Source organism: Neofelis nebulosa, chromosome 7 (assembly GCF_028018385.1).
Source record: "Neofelis nebulosa isolate mNeoNeb1 chromosome 7, mNeoNeb1.pri, whole genome shotgun sequence".
NCBI classification, from domain to species: Eukaryota; Metazoa; Chordata; class Mammalia; order Carnivora; family Felidae; genus Neofelis; species Neofelis nebulosa.
This window is the reverse complement of record NC_080788.1, coordinates 146,167,345-146,193,242: the sequence shown is the minus strand read 5'-3', so window position 1 is coordinate 146,193,242 and position 25,898 is coordinate 146,167,345. Positions and strand designations below refer to the sequence as shown.

At 42.2% G+C, this 25,898-nt stretch overlaps 1 protein-coding gene across 1 annotated transcript; it reads right to left on the bottom strand.

Moving 5' to 3' along the window:
* Window positions 1–21,011: 21,011 nt before the first annotated feature.
* Window positions 21,012–24,444, bottom strand: LOC131517791 (small vasohibin-binding protein-like). The gene has a single exon (XM_058740372.1). The coding sequence runs from the start codon at window positions 23,472–23,474 to the stop codon at window positions 23,274–23,276; it is 201 nt and encodes a 66-aa protein (XP_058596355.1). The 5' UTR covers window positions 23,475–24,444; the 3' UTR covers window positions 21,012–23,273.
* Window positions 24,445–25,898: the final 1,454 nt, after the last annotated feature.

The following is a 25,898-nucleotide window of genomic DNA, read 5'->3' as shown; positions in this document are numbered from 1 at the left end:
AGTGTGGCTTGTCTGTTACTTGCAGACTAGTGCATTCCTAACCAGTTCTATCCTGTGCAGTGGTCAGATCTCCTGCCCCCCAAGCCTAGTGCCCTCTGCACCACGTCTAGTCTGGAGGGCCAGAAAGGCCTGCTTTGGCCTGGCCACCACACGGCACTCAGCCACCATCCTTCTGCCAGAATGTGGAGGGTGATGGGGGCCAGGAGCTGTTCTCAGTGTGTGTGCATGTGTGAGAAAGAGACGGGTAGAGAGCTGACAGAGCTGAGCGCTGAGAGTAAGCCACAGAGAGAGGAAGTGTGTAATAATCATATGACACCTGAGAGGCAGGGTGGGGGGGTGCCGGGCCGAACGTAGGCCAAGTAGGCCACAGATGCTTGGGGACACTGGGAAATATGAAGCCCGTTTCAGATCCACCCTCCAGGCTGCTCTCCAACATATTGGAGGTCAGAGCAGGCCCGCTGCTATCCTTTTAATTCACTACTCTGGTCCCCTTCTTCACCCCAGTGGGGCCATGATTGCCCTCAGGGAGGGGCCAGCAGGCAGCTTAGGAATTCTCATGTCTGAGACTGTGTTCCCGCTGTTCTCCTGCTTGGAACATCTTCCCGGTCCCCCTGGATCCTCCCTATCGTACAACCCTATCATCTCACCTCTTCCATGGAGCCTTCCAAGGTTGGCCTCCAGTGAGCTCTCCCCCACTCTCAGCATCCTTGATTTTTACTGCCTGAGGTCATAGTACATATATTGAGCTCCAGCTGTGTACCTGGCACCAGGCACCTACGCTTAAGACTGCTAACTCTCCAACACCATGTGAGGGAGTCAACACGCATATTGTTGGGGGCAAGGGGAGGGGACCAGCATTCAGAGAGAGGAACTGTAACTTGTCCTACATTGTCATCCCCAAGAGGAGAGCCAGGGTCAAGCTCCAAACCATGTTTTTCCCTCCAAGTGTCTAACAGTGATGGATCCCTTTCATTCCGGGTAAGTGGGGGCCTTCTAGCCCCTTGTGCTTAGCTCAGCAATGTCCAGTTAGAAACTCAGCACAGATCTGATGGTGACCACCCTTCTCTCTTCCAAGTACTGTGTCCTTTCAGGATAATTGTGGATGGACTGCTTCTAAGATGGGTCACGGACATACCAGCCTTCCTTCCTGAGCACACAAAAATTCAACTTTGATCAATGACCTATAGCTACCCTTTTATCAGTTCCCATAATGCACTGCAATATTGGGATGGCTTTGGGGAATATGGAGATAGAAAGGACCATCTGCCCCTGCACTTAATGGCCCCAAGCTATTGAACTGTTCTATTCTCGGGGCACCTGGGTAGCTCAGTTAAGCATCGGACTCTTGCTTTTGGCTCAGGCCATGACCTCATAGTTCATGGTGTCGAGCCCCATGTTGGGCTCCACACTGACAGTGTGGAGCCTGTTTGGGATTCTCCCTCTCCTTTTCTCTCTGCCCTGCCCTCGTGCACACACTGTCTCTTTCTCTCTCTCAAAATAAATAACCTTAAAAAAAAAAAAAGTTCTATTCTCTGATGTGCTGGAGATTGTAGGTCTGGATCCAGATCCAGATGCATATGTATATGACATTCTGTTGGGTGACCTTCTGGATCCTGATGGTGTGGGTCTCTGTAGCAGGCCTTCTCTCTTGGCCACTCCGCTCTAAGCTAGGAAAGCCCACTGTTTGGAATGCATGCAAAGGTCTGTGGACGCAATAGTTGTGGAAGAGAAGTGCGGACTCTGGAGTTTGAGCCTTGACTTATGACCCTGAATGCTGGGTGACCTTGGGCAAATCACTTCATGTCTCTCCAGGCCAATTTCTTAATTAGTCGATTGCGAATAATAGTACCTGTCACTCACTGTTGCTGTGGGGACCCACAGAGGTCATGCGCAGGGAGCAGCCAGCACATGTGTGCAGAGTTCACCCTTCCCGGGCAGCTGCACTTCTCAGTTCTCCCCGGGATGAGCACTGGAGGTCAGGGTCAAGTCTTCCTAGGCTACACATGGCTGAGAGGTCAACACTCACTCCTCCTACCAGGCTTCCTCATCCAATCTTACCCACCTCACCGGGCACCTCATTATTGGAGGCAACGGACGCAAATGCCCTTGGTAAGAGGTCTGGCAACACAAGGGAAGCTGTTAGTGTCCATTTCAATGCCTCTATTCGCATTCAGGAACATGGAGACTCCTGAAGAGTGAGAGGCTTGCTCAGGCTCCCCACGCAGAAAGTAGTGCCCTAGATCCCAGGCTGGTGGTTCTGACATCATGCTGCTGCAAAGACAAGTGGGCGATGATAGACTAGGGGGGAGCAGGGAAGAGCGGGTGACGAAGATTCACGACCTCTCCCGAGACTGACATGTGCCGCCTCCCTTACAGCTGACCTACGGAAGTAAGCACATCTCCCAATACAAATAATAACTTTTTCAGAAACAATTCTAAGCTCTTTTTGAGGAAAAAATATTTCCTCTGTTACTTCAGTTCCTGTGCCATCCTTGGAACGAGCGGACCCCCGTGAAAAGCCATATTTGCCTCTAATGGCAGCCCTCCCTCCCTGTCTCCTTTCTGTCCTTTGTTCTTCCCCTAACGAGTGTGTATCATGCACCCACTTTGTGTGAAGCAGTGTTTCAAGCACTAGGGATATAGCTCTGAACAAAGTTCTCAGCCAAGTGTCACAGGACACAAATCAAATAATTCATGAGAGATATAATTTAGGGCACGATAACTTATAACAAATTAATGAGGGTAGAGTGACAGAGACTAAGCTCTTTGGTTTTAGTTCAAATTGTATTCAAATTTTTTTTTTTTTTTTTTGGTAATAGTTGCACATGGTGCACAATTTACAAGGTGCAGAGGGATACACAGTTAAAGGAAAACTCTCCCTGGGGTGCCTGCGTGGCTCAGTCAGTTGAGTGTCCAGCTCTTGGTTTTGGCTCAGGTCGTGATCTCACAGTTCATGAGTTCAAGCCCCACATCAGGCTCCGTGCTGTACGGAGCCCGCTTGGGATTCTCTCTCTCCTCTCTCTGCCCCTCCTCCACTCGCACATGCCCTCTCTCGCCCTCTCTCTCTCTCTCTCTCACTCTCTCAAAATTAAAAAAAAAAACAACTTTAAATTAAAAAAAGCAATAGTCCATTTATGCAAAGCCCAGAAGCAAAAAAATGCAAAACCAACAACATATTGTCTAAGGATGCAAACGTATGGGATAAAATAATTCAGAAAAACCGAAGCAGATAATAAACACAAAAATCAGGGTAGAGGTTCAGGGGTTTGAGGAGACAAGGGTGGAAACAAGCGGCAGGTGTAGGAGCATTGGTATGTCACCATCCCTGACAAATACTTGACATGTTTTTAAAAACAACTCATTGAAGAAAATTCCCCTAACATGATATTAAGCATTTCAATTGAATAATTCAGGGGCGTTCAGTACATTTGAAACATTGTGCAACTACCAGTTCTATCTAGTTCTAAAACATTCCCAAAGTAACACCCCTACCCACGCAGTAAGCTATTTCTCTTGTCCCCTTCTCTCCTAGCTCCCGGAAGCCACCTAACTGTGTCCTGTCTCTATGGATTTACCTATTCTAGATATTTCATATAAATGGAATCAGACAGTATCTGGCCTTCTGTGTCTTGCCCCTTTCACTTAACACAATGTTTTGAAGGCTCACCGACATTGTAGAATGTGGCAGTACTGCGTTCGCCTTCATGGCGGGATGACAGGCCATCGTGTGGATGTACCAGCTGTGTTCATCCATTCATCTGCTCGGCGACGTTTGGGCCATGTGCCTATTAGCTCCAGGAGCGGTTCTGCGTGCGGCACCAAGGGAATGCATGCATCTATGTGGGTAACTGCTTTCAATTTTTCTGGGTAAGTGTCGAGGAGGGACATTTCAGGTCCACCCAATTAAATAATAAATAAATAAATAAATAAATAAATAAATAAAATTAAAATAGTTAACAAACATCGGTCAGATATAAGATAAGAGGGCCCTCCAGCTAGATGTGGAGGTGTTGGGAGGAAGCTGTCGTGTGTCCAGGAGAGAAGGAGGCCTGGAGCTAGGGTTCACGCTGGTTCAGATTTGGGACAGCGTGTCCCAGTTGGGACTGCAGGGCTTGCTGATTGACCGGACACTTGGGAAGAGAAAAAAGTAGGAACTGAGGCTAGCTCCTCGTACTATTTACTGAGATGGGAGACACACGGTTGGGGGAGGGGACTGGGGGTAACAGCGGAAGAAATAAAAAATTCAGTTCGGTTGTGAACATGTTGTATCTGAGATGCCTATCAGACGTCACATGCAGTAACTCGGGACCTGTTTTGTGTCTTAATTTCCATACAATAAAAATTGGGTGGTGGGAAGAAGAACAATAATACCTCTTGCAATCCTACTATATTATTGTAACTACATTTGTTGTGGAATATAAACTCAGTAGGTGGTGTGAATATAAATCTATTTTTTTGGCCCCCTGTTTTCAATGGTGTTCTGTTGAATCCACTTCAGGGTGTTCTCTAACTTTCTGGACATTCACAGTTACTGAAAGTCCTGCCCAGTTTAAAGCTGCCAGATCAAACTCAGTGTAAGACTGGGACTTCCCAGGGGCGCCTGGGTGGCGCAGTCGGTTAAGCGTCTGACTTCAGCCAGGTCACGATCTCGCGGTCCGTGAGTTCGAGCCCCGCGTCAGGCTCTGGGCTGATGGCTCGGAGCCTGGAGCCTGTTTCCGATTCTGTGTCTCCCTCTCTCTCTGCCCCTCCCCCGTTCATGCTCTGTCTCTCTCTGTCCCAAAAATAAAGAAGGGGGTGCCCCCTTCTGGGCTGGAGCCCCTGGTGGGGAGGGGCACACACTGGCTGGGCAGAGGACCCTGAGAGTCAGAAAAGCAGCGACAACTTACCCAGAGCCCACTCAACACACCCTGTCCAATGCCCACAGACACCCTTGTGCCCCATGGAGGGTCACCCTTTCCTTCTACATCCCTGAATATCCCAAAGGAAGTGCTCCTGTGGGGAGTCTGGACCCTTGTTCTTCCAGGCACCCCCAGACCCTCCCTGGGCCCTCAGCCCCTCCTTCCTTGGCACCTTCTCTTTTTTTTTTTTTTTTTTTTTTTCAATGTTTTTTTTTTATTTATTTTTGGGACAGAGAGACACAGAGCATGAACGGGGGAGGGGCAGAGAGAGAGGGAGACACAGAATTGGAAACAGGCTCCAGGCTCCGAGCTGTCAGCACAGAGCCCGACGCGGGGCTCGAACTCACAGACGCGAGATCGTGACCTGGCTGAAGTCGGCCGCTTAACCGACTGCGCCACCCAGGCGCCCCGAGAAAACTGATACTCCTAAAGGTGAGGTTTACTGAGCTCCCTCAACTGGTAAATGGTGACACCAGGCCTCTGCTGCAGGCCGTTGACTCCATGTTCTGTGCCCCGCAGACTTCTCAGGGTCCGGAGAGTATCTGAGCTCACCAGCAAAGTAGGGCTCCTGGCCCAGGTCACACGCCCAAGCACCAGCCTGCCCAGGCACCAGCGGGCTCACACAGACTTAAGGACCTGGTGCCCCTGAATGTTGGGTGGTGACAAAACGAAAATGAATGATGAGTGATTGACGTATCGGTCAGAACTGGAAGGAGCCTCGGAGTTTTGCCACTCAGTATTTATTTTGTCACTCCCCCCAACTGATCAGGAGAGGCTGAGGCCGGGCGCTGTTGGGGGCAGAGGTTCTGGAGAGGCTGCCTGCCAGGCCCGGGCTGCTTAGAAAGCTCGCTCTGACAGGGGAGGGAGCATCGGCTGGATCTGGCCAGAGGCAAACCCCAAGAGCCCACAGGGCAGAGCAGCTGCTGCAGGTTTCCCACGGGGACCAGGTACACTCCTCCTGGGCTCAGCGTCTGTTTCCTCTGGCCACTGTAACAAATGACCACAGGCCATGTGGCTGGAAGCAACATAAGTTTATTCTCTCAACTTCTGGAGGTGGAGGACTGAAATCAAGGTGTAGGTGGGCCACACTTTCTCTGGCGGCTTTAGGGGACAATCTGTCCTTTGCCTCTTCCCGCGTTGGTGGCTGCTGGTATTCCTTGATTTGTGGGCACACGGTTCCAATGTCTGGTCACACTGCCATCTCCTCTTCTGTCTTTGTGTCATATAAACACATTTCAGCAGGCTCCATGCCCAACTTGAGGCTTGAACTCATGACCCTGAGATTGAGACTCACATGCTCTACCAACTGTGCCAGCCAGGCAGTTGTGTCTTTGTGTCTTTGTGTCTTTGTGTCTTGCTCCCTTCTGGCTGGTTCTCATCACACTTGTGATTACATTTAGGGCCCGCTCCGATAATCCGGGATGATCTCTCCATCTCAAGATCCTTAATTTAACAACATTGACAAGATCTTTGCCATATAAGGTAACATCCACAGACTGCAGGGATCAGAACCCGATATCCTGGGGGCCACTGTGTAGCCTAGTACCCTTAGACTAACTAACTTGCCCACAGTCACCAACTTAAGTGAGAAAATGATCAAGAAAGTGTGGCTAATATATTCAGGACATTTATATTGGCTATTTTTGCAGTTTTTTACCACTTGCTGGTAATGGATTTAATTTTATCTTGAGGTCAATGCACTAGGCACAATTAACAGTGACTGACTACCTTTCTGTTGCTCAATATGTAGGAGCCTTGTAGGAACCTGAAAGGGAGTGGTCATCAAGAGAGGAGGTTCACCCTGCCTAAGACCCTTCCTGCCCTCCCTGCACTTCCCTTTTCACGACCATGATTCTGATGCTTCATCCTGTCCCCTAGCACACATCAACCAGGAAAGTGGCTGTCACGGTTGCATTTGGAAAATATTTGTTACCGGTGAGTTTGATTCCAGGTCAAAGACAAGGACAGAATTGAAAGAGTAAAACCCTCAAAGGTCTAACTTTTCCTGATTAATAAATCCCTGACCTCACACACGGAACCCGTTGAGTTGTTAGAACAAGACTCTGTTCCGGCGGGTGTAACCTCAGACGTGAGCTGTCCAGGGCTGGCCTTCTGAGTCAGCCTGAGTCCCACCTACATGTGCTCCCCTGGGGCTGCTGGACTCAAAGGCTCTTTTCACGAAGAGAGCAGGAAACAGATGACTCGATGTGCGTGGCACATCCAAGCCGGAGGGTAACTGATGTGCTTGAATATTAATAAGAAAGAACTGGCTTCTGTAGCCTGGGAACCCTAAAAGAGATTCTGTTAAAGCATTTGAATCTAGACCTACAGTAGGCAAGCAAACGCACAGGTAATTTATAGACCAAATGAATGAAGAAGAAAAAAGTAGAATTGAATAATGTAAAACTTTTACTCATCAAAACTTTGGGGATGCAACAAAATGGTATTTAGAGAGAAAATCACAGCCTTATATGCTTAAGTGAGAAAAGAAGAAGGGCTAGAAATTAATGAGCTATGGGGGCGCCTAGGTGGTTCAGTTGGTAGAATACGTGATTTTGGGTTCTGTGAGTTCAAGCTGCATATTGGGCATAGGGCCCAATACTTAAAAAAAATTATGAGTTATGCATTAATATTATGTAGTCAGAAAAAGAATACATTATACCAAAGAAAGTAAAAAGGACAAATGAAAAGCAGAAATTAATAAAGACAAAATGAGATGGGAGCCTGGGTGGCTCAGTTGGGTGGGCATCCGACTTTGGCTCAGGTCATGATCTCGCAGTTCATGGGCTCGAGCCCCACGTCAGGCTCTGTGCTGACAGCTCAGAGCCTGGAGCCTGCTTCAGATTCTGTGTCCCTCTCTTGCTCTGCCCCTTCCCCACTCATGCTCTCTCTCTCTTTCAAAAATAAATAAACATTTAAAAGTTAAAAAAAAAGATAAAATGAGATCAGTAAAGCCAAGAAATAGTTCTTTGTTGGGAGAGAGGGGAGGGTGGGTGATGGGCATTGCAGAGGGCACCTGTTGGGATGAACACTGGGTGTTGTATGGAAACCAATATGACAATAAATTTCATATTAAAAAAAAAAAGTTCTTTGAAAAGCCTAGTTAAAAAAAAAAGGCAAAACTCTAGCCTGCCTAATTAAGAATAAAGGAAAGAAATGGGGAGTGAAGTATTAGAAAATACAAGGTAGGAAACGACCACAAATGTTACAGAGGTTTAAAAAGTAAGGAAATACCATCAACAAATTTGTGTCAATAATTTTGAAAGCTTATACAAAACAAATTAATTCCTAGAAACCATAACATCATGAATACCCAAGAATAAATAGAAAATGAATAGCTCCATAACTAGTAAAGAAATTGGGGGGCATCTGGATGGCTCAGTCAGTTAAGCATCCGATTCTTGATTTCAGCTCAGGTCATGATCTCACTGTTTATGAGATTGAGCCCCACGTCCAGCTCAGTGCTGAAAGTGCGGAGCCTGCTTGGGATCTCTCTCTCCCTCTCTGTTTCTGCCCTTTCCTGGCTCGCTCTCTCTCTCAAAATAAATAAATATTTAAAAAAAAAAATTGAGGGGCGCCTGGGTGGCTCAGTCGGTTGAGCGTCTGACTTCGGCTCAGGTCACGATCTCACAGTCTGTGAGTTCGAGCCCTGCATCGGGCTCCGTGCTGATGGCTCAGGTCCTGGAGCCTGCTTCCGATTCTGTGTCTCCCTCTCTCTCTGCCCCTTCCCTGCTCATGCTCTGTCTCTCTCTGTCTCAAAAATAAATAAAAACATTAAGAAAAAAAATTTTTTTTTTAATTGAAGCAAGCGCAAATAGCTTTACAGGCAAGTTCTACTGAACTGTCAAAGAACACATTATTTCAGTTTCACACAAATTCTTTCATACAAGAAGAAAGGCTGAAAATCCAAGACCTAAGTAAACATCTCAAAAAGCTTGAAAACAGTAAACCAAATCCAAAGAAAGTGTAAGAAAGGGAATATAATAGAAAGAATCAACAAAGCTACAAGTCTCAGCGCTGGTGAAACTGATCGTGGTAAGAGAAGCACAGGAAACACGGTCAAGAGTGAGAAAAAGACGTTACCAGAGATCCTTCAGACATTAAACAGCAGTAAGAGAGTATCACGAACAACTTCATAAGAACACATTAAAACTTTTAGATGATATGGACAAATTTCTAGAAAAATACCTTACCAAATTGGCATGAGAATAAATAGAAAGTCTAGATAGTACCTTAACAATGAGATTGAACCTGCAATTCAAAACCCTCCCGGAAGGAAACCTGAGACCCTGAGGATTTCACTAGGTGTTCTCCCAGCATTTAAAAAGAAATAACACTGGGGCGCCTGGGTGGCTTAGTCGGTTGGGCGTCTGACTTCGGCTCAGGTCACGATCTCACAGTCTGTGGGTTCGAGCCCCGCATCGGGCTCTGGGCTGACGGCTCAGAGCCTGGAGCCTGCTTCCGATTCTGTGTCTCCCTCTCTCTCTGCCCCTCCCCCGTTCATGCTCTGTCTCTCTCTGTCTCAAAAATAAATAAAACGTAAAAAAAAAAAAATTTTTTTTTAAATAAATAAATAAAAAGAAATAACACTAATTTCACACAAACTCTTCTATAGAAAAGAAAAAGAGGAGACACATGTTTGTTTTAGTTGGACACTGTATGTAGCCTTTTTCCCAAGTCTGACGAGGACATTATGAGAAAAGAAAATTACATGCCAATATTATATTGCTCAGGAACATAGACAAAAATAATTCTAAAGAAAATATTAGTAAGTCAAATCCAGTGATGATTGAAAGATAAAACATCACAACCAAGTTGAGTTTATCTAGGAATGCAAACTTGGTTTAATATTCAAAAATCAATCAATGTAATTCACCAAAGTAGCAGAATACAGGAGATAATAATCATACAAACACCCCAATACCTGCAGAAAAACAACTGATTCAATATTCCTAGCAAACTAGGAACAGATTGGATTCTCCTTGATCTGTTAAGAATATCTAAACAAATCTGCAGCAAACATTGTCATCCCTAACTTTACAATGTTTCCAGCTTTCTCTTTGCCATCAGGAAAACACAAGGGCACCCACTTTTGCTGCTTTAACTCAAGATTGCACTGGAGCTCCTGGTAAGTGCAGGAAGAAAAGAGAAATAAAAGATAGAAGGATTGAGGGGGTCCTGGGTGGCTCAGTCAGTTGAGTGTCCAACTTCGGCTTAGGTCCTGATCTTGAGGTTTGTGAGTTCGAGCCCTGCGTCAGGCTCTGTGCTGACAGCTCAGAGACTGAAGCCTGCTTCGGATTCTGTGTCTTCCTCTCTCTCTGCCTGCTTGCACTCTGTCTCTCTCTCTCTCTCAAAAACAAATAAACATTAAAAAAAAAGATAGGATTGGGAAGGGATACATAAAACTGTTATTATTTACAGATGATATGCACATAGAAAATCTAAAATAAATATATGGATAATGATTAGAATTAATAAATGAGTTTAGGGGGCACCTGGGTGGCTCAGTCAGTTACCAATCCGACTCTTGGTTTTGGCTCAGGTCATAATCTCACAGTTGGTGGGATCAAGCCCCGTGTGGGGCTCTGTGCTGACAGCATGGAGCCTGCTTGGGATTCTCTCTCTCTCCCTCTTTCTCTGTCCCTCCCTACTCACTCATGCACTTGCTCTCTTTCTCTCTCTCTCTTAAAATAAAAAAAAAATAAACTTAAAAAAAAAAAGAATGACTTTAGTAAGGTTGTTGGGCATAAGATCAAAGTACAAAAAAGAATTGTATTTCTGTAAAGTAGACACAGGAGCTACAGAATGAATTGTTGTAAAAGATACTGTTTATATATAGGATATACAAGGCAGCTACATAAAAACTAAAGAAAATTATAAGAAATCAAAGAATAGGGACATCTGGCTGTCTCAGTTGGTGGAGCATGTGACTTTTGACCTCAGGGTTGTGGGTTCAAACCCCACATTGAGTGTAGACATTACTTAAAAAATAAAATCTTAAAAAAAAAAGAAATGAAAGAATAAATAAAAGGTGGAATATACTGTGTTTTTGTCTCAGAAGAGTCATTATTATAACATATTCATTCTTCTATAAAATTGGTCTGTATGTTCAATGCAATCTCACAAAAAACATGCCCGAAGGGTTGTGTGTATATATGTTACAATTCTGTGTAACTTGACAAGCTGATTCTAAATTTCTATGAAAACGTGAAGGACCAAGAATATCCAAAGTCTTTTTTTTTATTATAAAGCCAGCTTTTATTTATTTATTTTTTTACTGTTTATTTTTATTTTGAAAGAGAATGAGAGAGAGAGAGCAGGGGAGGGGCAGAGAGAGAGGGAGAGGGAGAGAATCCCAAGCAGGCTCCAGGCTGTCAACGGAAAGCCTGATGCAGGGCTTGATCTCATGTACTGCGAGATCATGACCTGAGCCAAAATCAAGAGTCAGATGCTTAACCCACTGAGTCACACAGGTGCCCCTTATTTAATTTAAAAAATTTTTATTTTAGAGAGAGAGAGAGAGCACTAACTGGGGAGAGAGGCAGAGGGAGAGAGAGTGAGAAAGAGAGAGAATCTTAAGCAGACCCACCCTCAGCATGGAGCCCCACATGGGGCCTGATGCCATGACTCTGGGATCATGATATGAGCCAAATCAAGAGACAGACACTCAACCGACTGAGCCACCCAGGCACCCCTCCAAAATCTTTTTATTTATTTAATTAATTAATAACTAATTAATGTTTAAATGTTTATTTTTGAGAGAGAGAGAGAGCACATGCGAGCCAGAGGAGGGGCAGAGAGAGAGAGAGAGAGAGCGCATCCCAAGCAGGCTCCAAGCGGTCAGCGCAGAGCCTGATGATGGAGAGCTTGATCTCACGAACCACGAGATCATGACCTGAGCCAAAATCAAGAGTCATTTGCTCCACCGACTGAGTCACCCAGGCAGCCCAAAAATCTTTTTAAAGCAGAGGAACAAGATAAGACAATGGCTTCACTGGATATCAAGCCTTATTATAAAGGATGGTAATTAAGGCACTGTGCTGGTAGTGTATGAATGCAAAGATAACCCAGTGGAATAACAAAACTCAAGAAGGAGACCAACACGTATGTAGATACCTGGTTTTCAACAAAGGAGCTCTTGCAGAGCAGTGGGGGAAAGAACAGCCTTTTAAATAAATGGTTCTGGAACAATGAGATATTCCCATAGGAAAGAAAAGAGAAAACCACTTGATCCTTACTTTGAACCATGTACAAAAATTAATTATGAAATAAAAATATAAAGCTTGTAGAACATAAGGAACATAATATCTTCAGGAATTTAGGGTAGCAAAAATTTCTTAACTAGGCATAAACATAAGCCTGAAGGAAAAAAAAACCTGATAAATTTAGTTACAGGAAAATTAAGAACTTCTGTTCACCATAAGACATCATTCAAAGAGTAAACAAAGAAACAAGAACAAGCAAATATCCAAGGAAAGATATTTGTAACACATATAACTGACAAAGGCTCATATTAAGAATATTTAAAGAACTTGTACAATATTTAAGAAAAAGCCAAACGAAAATTAGAGACTTGAAAAGGCACTTCACAAAAAGACTGGCAAATGGCCAGTAAACATATGTAAGCGACATTTAATTTATCAGCAACCAGGAAAATGCAAATTAAATCCATTTTATATTAAAGGCATCATAAAGAAAGGGAAAAGACATGTACAAACTCAAAGAAGATAATTTCATGCACATAATTAACAAATGACTCGTGTTGTCTGGAATATATAAGGAATTCTTGTAAGGCATTAAGAAATAGCAGACAACACAAAGCAAAATAGCAATCCATTGTATGTGGATACGGTTTGACTGATCCATTCATCAGTTGGTGGACATTTGGGTTGTTTCCACTTTCGACTGTTAAAAGCAATACTGCTATAGCATTCGTGGGCAAGTTTTTATGTGGACACATGTTTTAATTTCTCTTTATTACTAAAGGGTGGAATTGCTGGGTCATATGGTAACGCTACTCTTTTGAGGAACTGCAAGCCTGTTTTCTTTTTTTATTTTTTTTTTATTTTTATTTTTTTAATTTTTTTTTATTTTTCAACGTTTTTTATTTTTTTTATTTTTTTTATTTTTTTTATTTTTGGGACAGAGAGAGACAGAGCATGAACGGGGGAGGGGCAGAGAGAGAGGGAGACACAGAATCGGAAACAGGCTCCAGGCTCCGAGCCATCAGCCCAGAGCCCGACGCGGGGCTCGAACTCACGGACCGCGAGATCGTGACCTGGCTGAAGTCGGACGCTTAACCGACTGCGCCACCCAGGCGCCCCTGCAAGCCTGTTTTCCACAATCGCTGTACTATTTTATATTCCCTCCAGCAGCGTGTGTATGTGAAGTCTCCATTATGTCCACATCCTCACCAACGTTTGTTATTATAAGTCTCTTTTTATTAGGGCCACTTGTACTAGTATCCTGGGGCTACGGTAACAGAGTACCACAAACCCGGGAGGTTAAAGAAACAGAAATTGATTTCCCAGTTCTGGAGGCCAGAAGTCCGAAATCAAGGTGTCAGGATGGCTGTGCCCCCTGTGAAGGCTCCAGTGGGGATTCTGCAGCATTCTCGGCTTTTGGCTACATCACTCCAATCTCTGCTTCTGTCTTCGCATGTCCTTCACCTCTGTGTGATTCTCTCAACCCCACCCCCCACCTCCCCTTTCCTGTAGAACACATGTGGCTGCATTTAGGGTCCGCTCAGAGAATGCAGGATGAGCTCCCTCTCTTAAGGTCCTGTCTTCCTCATATTTGTTGCCACATAAGGTAACATTCACAGGTTGCAGCGATCTGATGTGGCTATCTTTTGGGGTGTCATTTTTTTGGCCTCACACATCTTCCTAGCGGGTATGGAGTTGTATCTCAATGTGGTTTTGGTTTGGATTTTTCTGACGGCTAGTGGTGTTGAGCATCTTTTCATGTGCTTCTTAGCCACTTGGATATTTTCTCTGGAGCAATGTCCATACAGATCCTTTGCCCAACCAAAAAAAAATTTTTTTTAATTTTTTTAATGATTTTTTTAAATGTATTTTTCAGTGAGAGATAGAGAGAGATAGAGACAGAGCATGAGCTGGGGAGGGGCAGAGAGAGAGGGAGACACTGAATCCAAAGCAGGCTCCAGGCTTCTGAGCTGTCAGCACAGACCTTGACATGGGCTTGAACTCGTGAACCATGAGATCACAACCTGGGCCGAAGTCAGACGCACAAGTGACTGAGCCACCCAGGTGCCCCTAAAAATTTTTTTGTAATGTTTGTTTATTTATTTATTTATTTATTTATTTATTTATTTATTTATTTATGTTTGTTTGTTTATTTATTTATTTTTTTTAATTTTTTTTCAACGTTTTTTATTTATTTTTGGGACAGAGAGAGACAGAGCATGAACGGGGGAGGGGCAGAGAGAGAGGGAGACACAGAATCGGAAACAGGCTCCAGGCTCCGAGCCATCAGCCCAGAGCCTGACGCGGGGCTCGAACTCACGGACCGCGAGATCGTGACCTGGCTGAAGTCGGACGCTTAACCGACTGCGCCACCCAGGCGCCCCTATGTTTATTTATTTTTGAAGGAGAGAGAGACAGAGTGTGAGCGGGGAAGGGGAAGAGAGAGAGGGATACACAGAATCCGAAGCAGGCTCCAGGCTCTGAGCTGTCAGCACAGAGCCCGATGCGGGGCTCAAGCTCATAAACTGTGGGATCACGACCTGAGCTGAAGTCCACTGCTTAGCCCACTGAGCCACCCAGGGGCCCCTGCCCAATTTTTAATTTAGCTATTTCTCTTTTTATTATTGAATTGTAAGAGTTCTTTATACAGCAGTAACATCAGGGAAGACGGAGTAGGAAAAGCCAGGAATCTGTGTCCCCACCTAGACAACAATTGTACTGTCAGAGTCATCTGTTGTAACTACTTTGAAGCTCTGGGGTCTATTGGAAGACCCATTTTCCGGTGGAAGTCTTGGGTGGTGAGCCCTGATTACTTTTGGATGATTTGATCTCTTAGGGTGATAATAGCTACCCATCCCCCAGTGTCCCTTTGCCCGATAGCAGGGAGCCATGCCCATGTCCTTATACTGGCTTGTGGGAGCCCAGGTGGGCACTACGGACACTCTTCTCCAAATATCAGGAATCTGTGTCTTGATCATGGATCACTGCTTGTGACCACAGAAGTGCAGACACAGAGGTGGCTCTCAGGGCTAGACCCACCAGCTAAAGTGACTTCCAGGGAATTTAAAGATACAGATTCTGTTTTAATTTTTTTGGTTTTGATTTTTAGCCTTCATTTCCTCCTTTTCCACTTTTGGGAGCCAGATAATTAAGAATCAGACATTCAAAAGCAACCACATATACAGGGGAATTTGGAAAAGTCACTGCATATGCCCAAGAAAACACCTGAGAAGACCTTAAGTTTACACCTCAGGCTGATCCTCACCACAAAAATACCCTAAAATAATTATTTTTAAAATGCTGGGAAGGAAGATAATCTGATTTCCAGAGTTACCACACTGTAAAATTCAAACATTCAGTTTTCAACGACAACAACAATGAATCACAACAGATGTAAAAATACAGGGAAGTCTGGCCTACTCAAAGACAGAAGCCTAGTCATCTAAGGAAGAGCCCATGGTGGACTTGCTAGAAAGACTTGAAAACAACTGTCTTAAAGATAATTCAAAGAGCAGGGTGCCTGGGTGGCCCAGTCAGTTGAGCGTCTGACTTTTGATTTTGGCTCAGGTCCTGGTCTTGGGGCTCGTAGGGTTGAATTCTGCATCTGGCTCTGCGGTGGCAGCACAGAGCCTGCTTGGGATTCTCTCTCCTCTCTCTCTCTCTTTCTGCCCCTCCTCCACTCACATGTACTTGCTCTCTCTCTCTCTCAAAATAAATAAAAATAAACTAAAAAAAAAAAAAGATAATTTGGGGCGGTTGGGTGGCTCAGTTGGTTAAGCGCCCAACTTTGGTTCAGGTCATTATCTCACAGTTTGTGGGTTTGAGCCCCAAGGTGGTCTCTGTGCTGACAGCTCAGAGCCTGTAGCCTGCTTCAGATTCTGTGTTTCCCTCTCTCTCTCTCTCTCTATTTCTCTCTTAAAAATTAATAAACATTTTTTAAAAAGATAATTCAAAGGAGTACATGGACAGAGTCAAGGAAATGATATATTAACAAATTGGAAATATCCATGAATTGATGGAAAACATGAAAAGAATCAAAAGGAAATTCTGGATCTGAAAAGTATAATAACTTAAAAAAAAAGAATTTAGTAGAGGGATTCAAAAGTGAATTTGAGCAAGCAGAAGAAAGAATCAACAAACATGAAGATAGGATAATGGAAATTACTCAGTCTGAGAAGCAGAAAGAAAAAGTTCGAAGAAAAGTGAGCAGAACCTAAAGGACCAACATATGCACTGTAGGCTCTCAGAAGGACAAGAGAGAGGGGGTGGGCAAAGAGATTAATTGAAGAAATCATGGTGACAACTTCTAAATTTTGATGGCAGACATGAATGGAAACACTCAAAACACTCTCACCAAGACGCATTATAATAAAAATTTCAAAACACAAGGGCAAAGAGAATCTTGAAAGCAACAAGAGAGAAGCAAGTCATCATACGCAGGGATTCCCAACAAGATTATTGGCAAAATTACCAAAAATCTTGGAGGCCAGGGGCACCTGGGTGGCTCAGTCAGTTGAGCATCCGACTCTTGATTTTGGCTCAGGTCATGATCTCACCATCATGGAGCCCTGTGTTGGGCTCTGTACTGAGTGTGGAGCTTGCTTAAGATTCTCTCTCTCCATCTCTCTCTCTCTCTGCTCCTTCCCTTCTTTTTCTCTCTGCCTCCAAAAACAAACAAGCAAACAAACAAACAAACAACCAACCCTTGGAATCCAGAGGGCAATGAGTTGATATATTTAAAGTGCTAAAGGAAAAAAAAAACAAAACTGTGAAGCAAGAATCCTATATCTGGGAAAACTGTCCTCCAAAAATGAAGGAGAAATTAAAATACTCCTTGATTTAAAAAACAAAAACAAAAACAAAAAAACCTGAGGAAGTTTATTACCATGAGACCAGCTCTACAAGAAATGGTGAAGGGAGGGGCACCTGGGTGGCTCAGTTGGTTAAGCATGCAAGTTCAGCTCAGGTCATGATCTCATGGTTCATGAGTTTGAGCCCCATGTCAGGCTCTGTGCTGACAGCTCAGAGCCTGGAGCTGTTTTGGAATCTATGTCTCCTCTCTCTGCCCCTTCCCCCTGCTTCTGCGCTCTCTCTCTCTCTGAAAAATAAAATAAACATTTTTTAAAAATTAAAAAAGAAATGCTGAAAAGACTCCTCCAGACTGTAATGAAAGGACTCTAGGCAGTGACTTGAAGCTCTTGAAGGAATAAAGATCTCCAGTAAGGGTAAATACATGGGTAATTATAAAAGCAAGTATTGTTGGAATTTTGGTTTGTAACCCCACTTTTAGTTTCCTATATGATTTAAAAGACTAAAAAGACTGGGGCGCCTGGGTGGCTCAGTCGGTTAAGCGGCCAACTTCGGCTCAGGTCATGATCTCGCGGTCCGTGAGTTCGAGCCCCGCGTCGGGCTCTGTGCTGACAGCTCAGAGCCTGGAGCCTATTTCAGATTCTGTGTCTCCCTCTCTCTGACCTTCCCCCGTTCATGCTCTGTCTCTCTCTGTCTCAAAAATAAATAAACGTTAAAAAAAAATTAAAAAAAAAAAAGACTAAAAAGACAGCAGTGAATGGAAGAGGTAGTGATGATGCTGGATAGGAGCAGAGTATGTTATTGAAGTTAAGACTGTATAAATTTGAATTATAGTGTTATAATTTTGGAATATAATCTTTAAAAACATTTTTTTAATGCTTATTTATTTTTGAGACAGAGAGAGACAGAGCATGAACAGGGGAGTGGCAGACAGAGAGGGAGACACAGAATCCGAAGCAGGCTCCAGGCTCTGAGCTGTCAGCACAGAGCCCGACATGGGGCTTGAACCCATGAACCGTGAGATCATGACCCGAGCTGAAGTCAGACGCTTAACCGACTGAGCCACTCAGGCGCCCCTGGAATATAATCCTAAATAACTCTACTTGCTTTGGATAATATTGACATCTTAACAACATTAATTCTTCTAATCCATAAACATGGAATGTGTTTCCATTTATTTTTGTCTTTAATTTCTGTCAGCAATATTTTATAGTTTTTGTTGTACACGTCTTTCATCTCCTTGGTTAACTCCTAAGCATTTTATTCTTTTGGATGCTATTGTAAATGGAATTGTGTTCTTTATTTCCTTTTCACATTCTTCATTGTTAATGTATAGAAACTATATTGTTGAGATTTTTTTTCACTAAATTATTTAATTTTGTCCATTTTATTTAACCTAAAAAAAAGTTCACCCATTTTTCCCCACCCCATCTCTAGCAACTACTATTATCTGTATCTATTAGATTTTTTTAAAGATTATATATATAAGAGAGATCATATGGTATTTGTCTTCCTCTGACTTATTCCACTTCACATAATGCCCTTGTGATCCACCCATGTTGTCATAAATGGCAAGATTTTGGGGCGCCTGGGTGGCTCAGTCAGTTAAGCATCCAACTTGATCTCAGGTCATGATCTCACGGTTCATGAGTTTAAGCCCTGCATCCGACTCTATGCTGACAGCTCAGAGCCTGGAGCCTGCTTCAGATTCTGTGTCTCCCTCTCTCTCTGCCCATCCCCTGCTCGCTCTCTCTCTCTCTCTCTCTCAACAATAAACATTAAAAAAATTAAAAAATAAATAGCAAGATTTTCTTTTTTATAGCTAAATTGTCCATTGCATATATCTATACCATAATTTCTTTATTCATTCATCCATTGATGTATACTTAACATTGTTTCCACGTCTTGGCTATTGTAAATAATGCTGCAATAAACATGGGAGTGCACATGTCTTTTCAAGTTAGTGTTCTTGTTTTCTTCAGATAAATACCTAGAAGAGGAATTGCTGAATTGTATGGTAGTTCTGATTTTACTTTTTGAGGAACCTCCATACTGTTTTCTGTAGTGGCCCCACCAATTTATATTCCCCTTGACAGTGTGTAAGGGTTCCCTTTTCTCCACATCCTCACCAACACTTTTTATTTCTTACCTTTTTGATAATCACCATTCTAACAGGTGTGAAGTGATACCTCATTGTGGTTTTGATTTGCATTTCCTTGATGATTCGTCATACTGAGCATCTTTTTATGCACCTGTTAGCCATCTATGTCTGCTTTATAGAAAATGTCTAGTCAATCTTTAATAGGATTATTTGTGGGTTATTTTTGTTATAAAATTGTATGAGTTCTTTATATATTTTGCATATTAGTCATTTATAAGATACATGATTTGGAAATATTTTCTTCCATTCAGTATGTTGTCTTAAAGAATTTTTAAAAATGTTTTATTATTTGTTTTTGAGAGAGAGAGAGAGAGAGAGAGACAGACAGACAGACAGAGCAGGGGAGGGGCAGAGAGAGAGGAGACACAGAACTGGAAGCAGGGTCCAGACTCTGAGCTGTCAGCACAGAGCCCGACGTGAGGCTCAAACTCATAAACTGTAAGATCAGGACCTGAGCCAAAGTCGGACCCTTAACCGACTGAGCCACCCAGGTGCCCCAGTAGGTTTTTCTTTTCATTTTGTTGACAGTTTCCTTTGCTGTGAGGAAGCTTTTAGTTTGATGCAGTTCCACTTGTTAATTTTGCTTTTGTTGATTTTGCTTTTCATGTCAGATTAAAAAATGATTTAAAAATATATCATCAAAATCCATGTAAAAGAGGTAACCTTTCTTCCAGGAGGTTTACGGCTTCAGGTCTTATGTTCAAGTATTTAATCTATTTTGAGTTAATTCTTGTGTATGGTGTGAAATAGTGGTCCAGTTTCATTCTTTTCCATGTGGCTGTCCGATTTTCCCAACACCATTTATTGAAGAGACCATCCTTCCTCCATTGTATATTATTGGTCTTTTGTTGTAAATTAATTGACCATATATGTGTGGGTTTATTTCTCAGCTTTCTATCCTGTTGCATTGATCTGTATGTCTGTTTTTATGCCAGTACCATACTATTTTAATTACTACCACTTCATAATATAACTCGAAGTCTGGAATTGTGAAACCTCCAGTCTTGTTTTTCTTTTTCAAGATTGTTCTGGCTATTTGAGGTATTTTGTGGTTCTGTACAATTTTTAGGATTGTTTGTTCTAGTTCTGTGAAAAATGATGTTGCTATTTTGACAGGGAGTGCATTAAATCTGTAGATTGCTTTGGGTAGTATAGGCATTTTAACAACATTTTTCTTCTAATCCATGAGCATGGAATGTCTTTCCATTTCTTTACATTGTCTTGAATTTCTTCAGAGTACAAATCTTTCACCTCTCTTGTGAAGTTTATTCCTAAATATTTTACTGTTTTTGGTGCAACTGTAAATAGGATTGTTTTAATTTCACTTTCTGCTGCTTCATCGTTAAGGTATACAAATGCAACAGATTTCTGTACATTGACCATGTATCCTGCAACTTTACTGAATTCACTTCTCAGTTCTAGTGTGTGTGTGTGTGTGTGTGTGGTTGTTTTTGTTTGTTTGTTTGTTTGTTTGTTTTGGTGGAGTCTTTAGGGTTTTCTGAAAATAGCAAGAGTTTTACTTCTTCCTTACCAATTTGGATGCCTTTTCTTTATGCTGCTTAATTGTTGTGGTCAGGACTTCCAGTATTACGTTGAATAAAAGTGGTGAGAGGGGACATCCTTGTCTTCTTTCTGACCTTAGGGGAAAAGCTCTCAGCTTTTCAACATTGAGTATGATGTTAGCTGTGGGTTTTTCTTTTTTTTTTTTTTAAATTTTTTTTTTCAACGTTTTTTTATTTATTTTTGGGACAGAGAGAGACAGAGCATGAACGGGGGAGGGGCACAGAGAGAGGGAGACACAGAATCGGAAACAGGCTCCAGGCTCCGAGCCGTCAGCCCGGAGCCCGACGCGGGGCTCGAACTCACGGACCGCGAGATCGTGACCTGGCTGAAGTCGGACGCTTAACCGACTGCGCCACCCAGGCGCCCCATCTGTGGGTTTTTCATATAAGGCCTTTATTATGTTGAGATATGTTCCCTCTAAACCTACTTTATTGAGGGTTTTTGTCACGAATGGATGTTGTACTTTGTCAAATGCTTTTACTGCATCTATTGAAATGATCATATTCTTTCCCTTCTTCATGTGACATACCATTGATTTTTTGCAAATATTGAATGACACTTGCATCCTAGGGATGCACACTTAATCGTGGTGTAGGGTTTTTTTTTTTAATGTATTGTTGAATTTGGCTTGCTTATTTTGTTAGGAATTTTTGCATCTATATTCATGAGAGATATTGGCCTGTAATCCTTTTTTTTTTTTTTCCTTTTTGTGGTGTCTTTAACTGGGTTTGCTATCAGGGTGATACTGGCCTCATAGAATGAATTTGGAAGTTTCCCTTTCCCTTCTATTTTTTGGAATAGTTTGAGAAGAAAAAGTATTAACTCTTCTTTAAACTTCTGGTAGAATTTGTCTGTGAAGCTGTCTGGTACTGGACTTTTTGTTTTTTGGGAATTTTTGATTACTGATTCAATTTTGTTGTTGGTAATTGGTCTGTTCAAATTTTCTATTTCTTCTTGCTTTTGTTTTAGAGGGTATATGTTTCTAGGAATTTATCCATTTCTTCTAAGTTATCCCATTTGTTGGCATATATGTTTTATTTTCATAATATTGTTACAATTATTTTGTGTTTCTGTGGTGTTGATTGTTATTTCTCCTCTTGCACTGGTGATTTTTTTAAAAAAAAATTTAACATTTATTTATTTCTGAGAGACAGACAGAGCACCAGTGGGGGAGGGACAGAGAGAGAGGGAGACACAGAATCTAAAGCAGGCTCCAGGCTCTGAGCTGTCAGCACAGAGCCCGACGTGGGGCTCAAACTCATGAGTGGTAAGATCATGACCTGAGTGGAAGTCAGACACTTAACCAACTGAGCCACCCAGGCACCCCTTTCACTGGTGATTTTAACTGCATTGTCTCTCTTTCTCTCTCTCTCTCCTGGTTTTATTTATTTATTTATTTATTTATTTATTTATTTATGTATTTATTTATAGTTTTTATATCATTTATTTCTGCTCTAATCTTATATTATTTCCTTCCTTTTGCTGGGTTTGGGTTTTGCTTGTTTTTTCTTTAGCTCCTTTGGGTGTAAGATTAGGTTGTTTGTGGTTTTTCTTGCTTCTTGAGGTGGGCCCATGATGCTACGAACTTCCCTCTTAGAACCACTTTTGCTGCATCCCAAAGATTTAGGATGTTGTGTTTTCATTTTCATCTGTTTCCATGTAATTTACTTATTTATTTATTTTGATTTATTGGTTGACCCATTCACTGTTTAGTAGCATGTTATTTAAACTCCATGTATTTGTGGTCTTTTCAGATTTTTTTCTTTTTCTAGTTTCATAGCATTGTGGTCAGAAAAGATGCATGGTATAACTTAGATTTTTTTTTTTTTGAATTTGTTGAGACTTGTTTTGTGGCCTAATATGTGATCTGTTCTGGAGAATGTTCCATGTGTATTTGAAAAGAATGTGTATTCTGCTGTTTTATGATGGAATGCTCTGAATATGTCTGTTACATCCATCTGTCCAGTGTGTCATTCAAAGCCACTGTTTTTTTGTTGATTTTATGTTTGGATGATGTAAGTGGAGTGTTAATGTCCCCTACTATTATTTTATTACTATAAATTAATTCCTTTATGTTTGGTATTAACTGTTTTATGTATTTGGGTATTTCCATGTTGGGTGAATAACTATTTACAATTATTATACCCTCTTGTTAGATTGTCCCCTTTATTAACAAATAGTGTCCTTTTTTGTCTCTTGTTACATTCATTGTTTTACAATCTATTTGTTCCAATATAAGACTTGCTATCCTAGCTTTCTTCTGGCATCCATTTGCATACTGAATGTTTCTCCATGCCCTCACTTTTTTTTTTATTAGTATTTTATTTATACTTTTGGAGAAGATCTACAGTTTCACAAGAAACACTGATTTTTCTCAAACAACAGAAACATAAAAAATCTATTGTCTAAGAAGAATAAAACAAGTCTCTTCAGTAAGTACTGAGATAATTCAGACTGGAGGAATCAGTGAAGCCAACGTTACATGCAGTAAGTTCAGATTTATCCAGTTTTAGGGATAACACAAATGTCTTCCTGTCTAGTTCTGTACTGTTCCAAATGAACCATCTCAGCCTAAAACTAGTAACAAGCTGACAGACAAAGCCTCTGGGGTCCCATCTAGTTTGAACAAGGAGTGGCTCACTCTCCAGACGGCTGCATCTGTTTACAGAACTCATTGAACTCTTGCTGCTCAGGTTCTGTCATGACTCTGTTGAGGTCATAGATCTCTGCTCTTTGTCTTTGCTTCAGCTCCTGCTGGGCTGATTTCTGCTTGGCCTTCTCAACTTTGCTGACAGGTTGTTTAACTTTGGAATTTTCTTTACGCATAGGTGGATCCATGACTTGGGTTCTGAACACTTCTTAGCTCTGACGTCCAGGCCTGGAGTCATGAGCCTGCTGTGCCTCTGATTGGGTGGGGCTCCATCCCTTCACTTTCAATCTGCAGATGTCTTTCAGTCTGAAATGAGTCTCTTGTACACAGCATATAGATGGGTCTTTTTGGGGGGTCTTGTTATTATTATTATTTTTTTAATCCACTCTGTTGTCCTGTGTCTTTTGAATGAAGCATTTAGCGCATTTACATTCAAAGTAATTATTGATAGATATGTATTTATTGGCATTTTGTTACTTGCTTCATGGTTGTTTTTGTAGTTCTTTGTTCCTTTCTTCCTTGGCTCTCTTCTCTTATGATTAGTCAGCTTTTTTTTAGTGATATACTTGGATTCTCTTCTCTTTATTCTTTGCATATCTATTACTGATTTTGGATTTATGGTTACCATTAGGGTTGTGTATAGCATCTTCTGTCTATATCAGTTTGATGGTTGTGTTAGCTTGAGCTCATTCTTTACTCCTCTCCCCATCACCTTTTAGGTATATGTTGTCATATTTTATATACTTTTATTTTATGAATCTCTTGACTGATTTTTACAGAAATACTTATTTTTACTGCCTTTGTTTTTTTACTTTTCATACTCTCACTTATGGTCTTTCCTTTCCACTCAAAGAGTCCCCTTTAATATTTCCTGTAGGGCTGGTTTAGTGGTCATGAACTCCTTTGGTTTTTGTTTGAGAAATTCTATCTCTCCTTCTATTCTGAATAGTTGCCTTGATGGAGAAAGTATTCTTGGCTGAAATTTTTTCCCTTTCACCTCTTTGAATATATCATGCCACTCCTTTCTAGCCTGTAATGTTTCTGCTGAAAAACCCACTGATAGCCTTATGGAGTTTCCTTTGTATGTAATTGTCTTTTTCTCACTTGGTGCTTTAAAAATTTTTATCACTGCTTTTTTTTTTTTTTTTGTCATTTTATTTTTTTTTTCAACGTTTTTTTTTTTTCAACGTTTTTTATTTATTTTTGGGACAGAGAGAGACAGAGCATGAACGGGGGAGGGGCAGAGAGAGAGGGAGACACAGAACCGGAAGCAGGCTCCAGGCTCCGAGCCATCGGCCCAGAGCCTGACGCGGGGCTCGAACTCACAGACCGCGAGATCGTGACCTGGCTGAAGTCGGACGCTTAACCGACTGCGCCACCCAGGCGCCCCTTTTTTTGTCATTTTAATTACTGTATGTCTTGGTGTGGACCTCCTTGGGTTGAATTCTGGGGGATCTCTGTGCCTCCTGGATCTGGATCTCCATTTCCTTTCCCAGATTAGGGGAGTTTTCAGCTATTATTTCTTCAGATAAATTTTCTACCCCATTTTCTCTCTGTTCTTCTGAGATCCCTATAATACAAATGTTATTATACTTGATGGAGTCACTAAGTTCCCTAAGACTATTCTCAGTTTGTGTAATTTTCTTTTCCTCTCCTTTTTTCAGCTTGGTTACTTTCTAGTCTGTTGTCTTCAAGGTCGTTAATTCATTCCTCTCCTTCATCTAGACTGCTATTTATTCCATCAAATGTATTTTTAATTTCATTTATTGTGTTCTTGATCTCTGATTGGTTTTTTTAATCTCTGTGTTAAGGGTCTCACTGATGTCCTCTACTATTTTCTTAAGTCCAGTGAGTATCTTTATGATCATTACTTTAAATTTTCATCAAGTGTATCTCTTATATCCATTTAGGTCTCTTGCTGCGGTTTGGTCCTGTTATTTCATTTGAGACATATTTCTCTGTCGCCTCATTTTGTCTAACTCCGTGTCTGTTTTTGTGTTAGGAGAGTCGGCTACTTCTCTTGCTCTTGATAATAGCTTTATGAAGAAAAGTTCTTGTAGTGCCTTGCACTGCAGTGTCTCCCTGTTCCCCCGAGCCTGGTGCTTCACGGAGTGTCTCCTATGTGTTGTGTATGCTCTGCTATTGAATCTTGGCCTCTTTTTTCTTCTGTCCAATTGTCTGCAGAGGCTCTCTTTGCCTATTGTGTGTAGTGTTTGGTCCCCAATAGGGGTGGGGTATGCTTTAACAAGGCGTGCAGTGGTCTGCTCGCAAAATGCGATCTACTCCCACAACCACCAGAAATGAGGTCCACAAAAAGTGCAGGTCAGGAGATGTGGTGTTGGCAGAGTTTGTGACTGTCCTCTGGGGAAGGGGGCCTGCAGTGCTGGAACTAAGGGGAGCATGACTGGGAAGGGCAGATCCGCTGAAGCTCAGGGGGTACAAGGGACTTGGTGTAAGCAAGTTAGGTAACACGTGTTGATGCTGCACTAGTTCCCACAGATGGCTGTTGTTTATGGTGAGGGGTGGGGGAAGGGAAGTGGCACCTGCCAGCTCCTTTGTTTCTGAAGCGGTCTTTCTATGATCCCTGTCTCTTAGGGCCACACTCCAGGTTG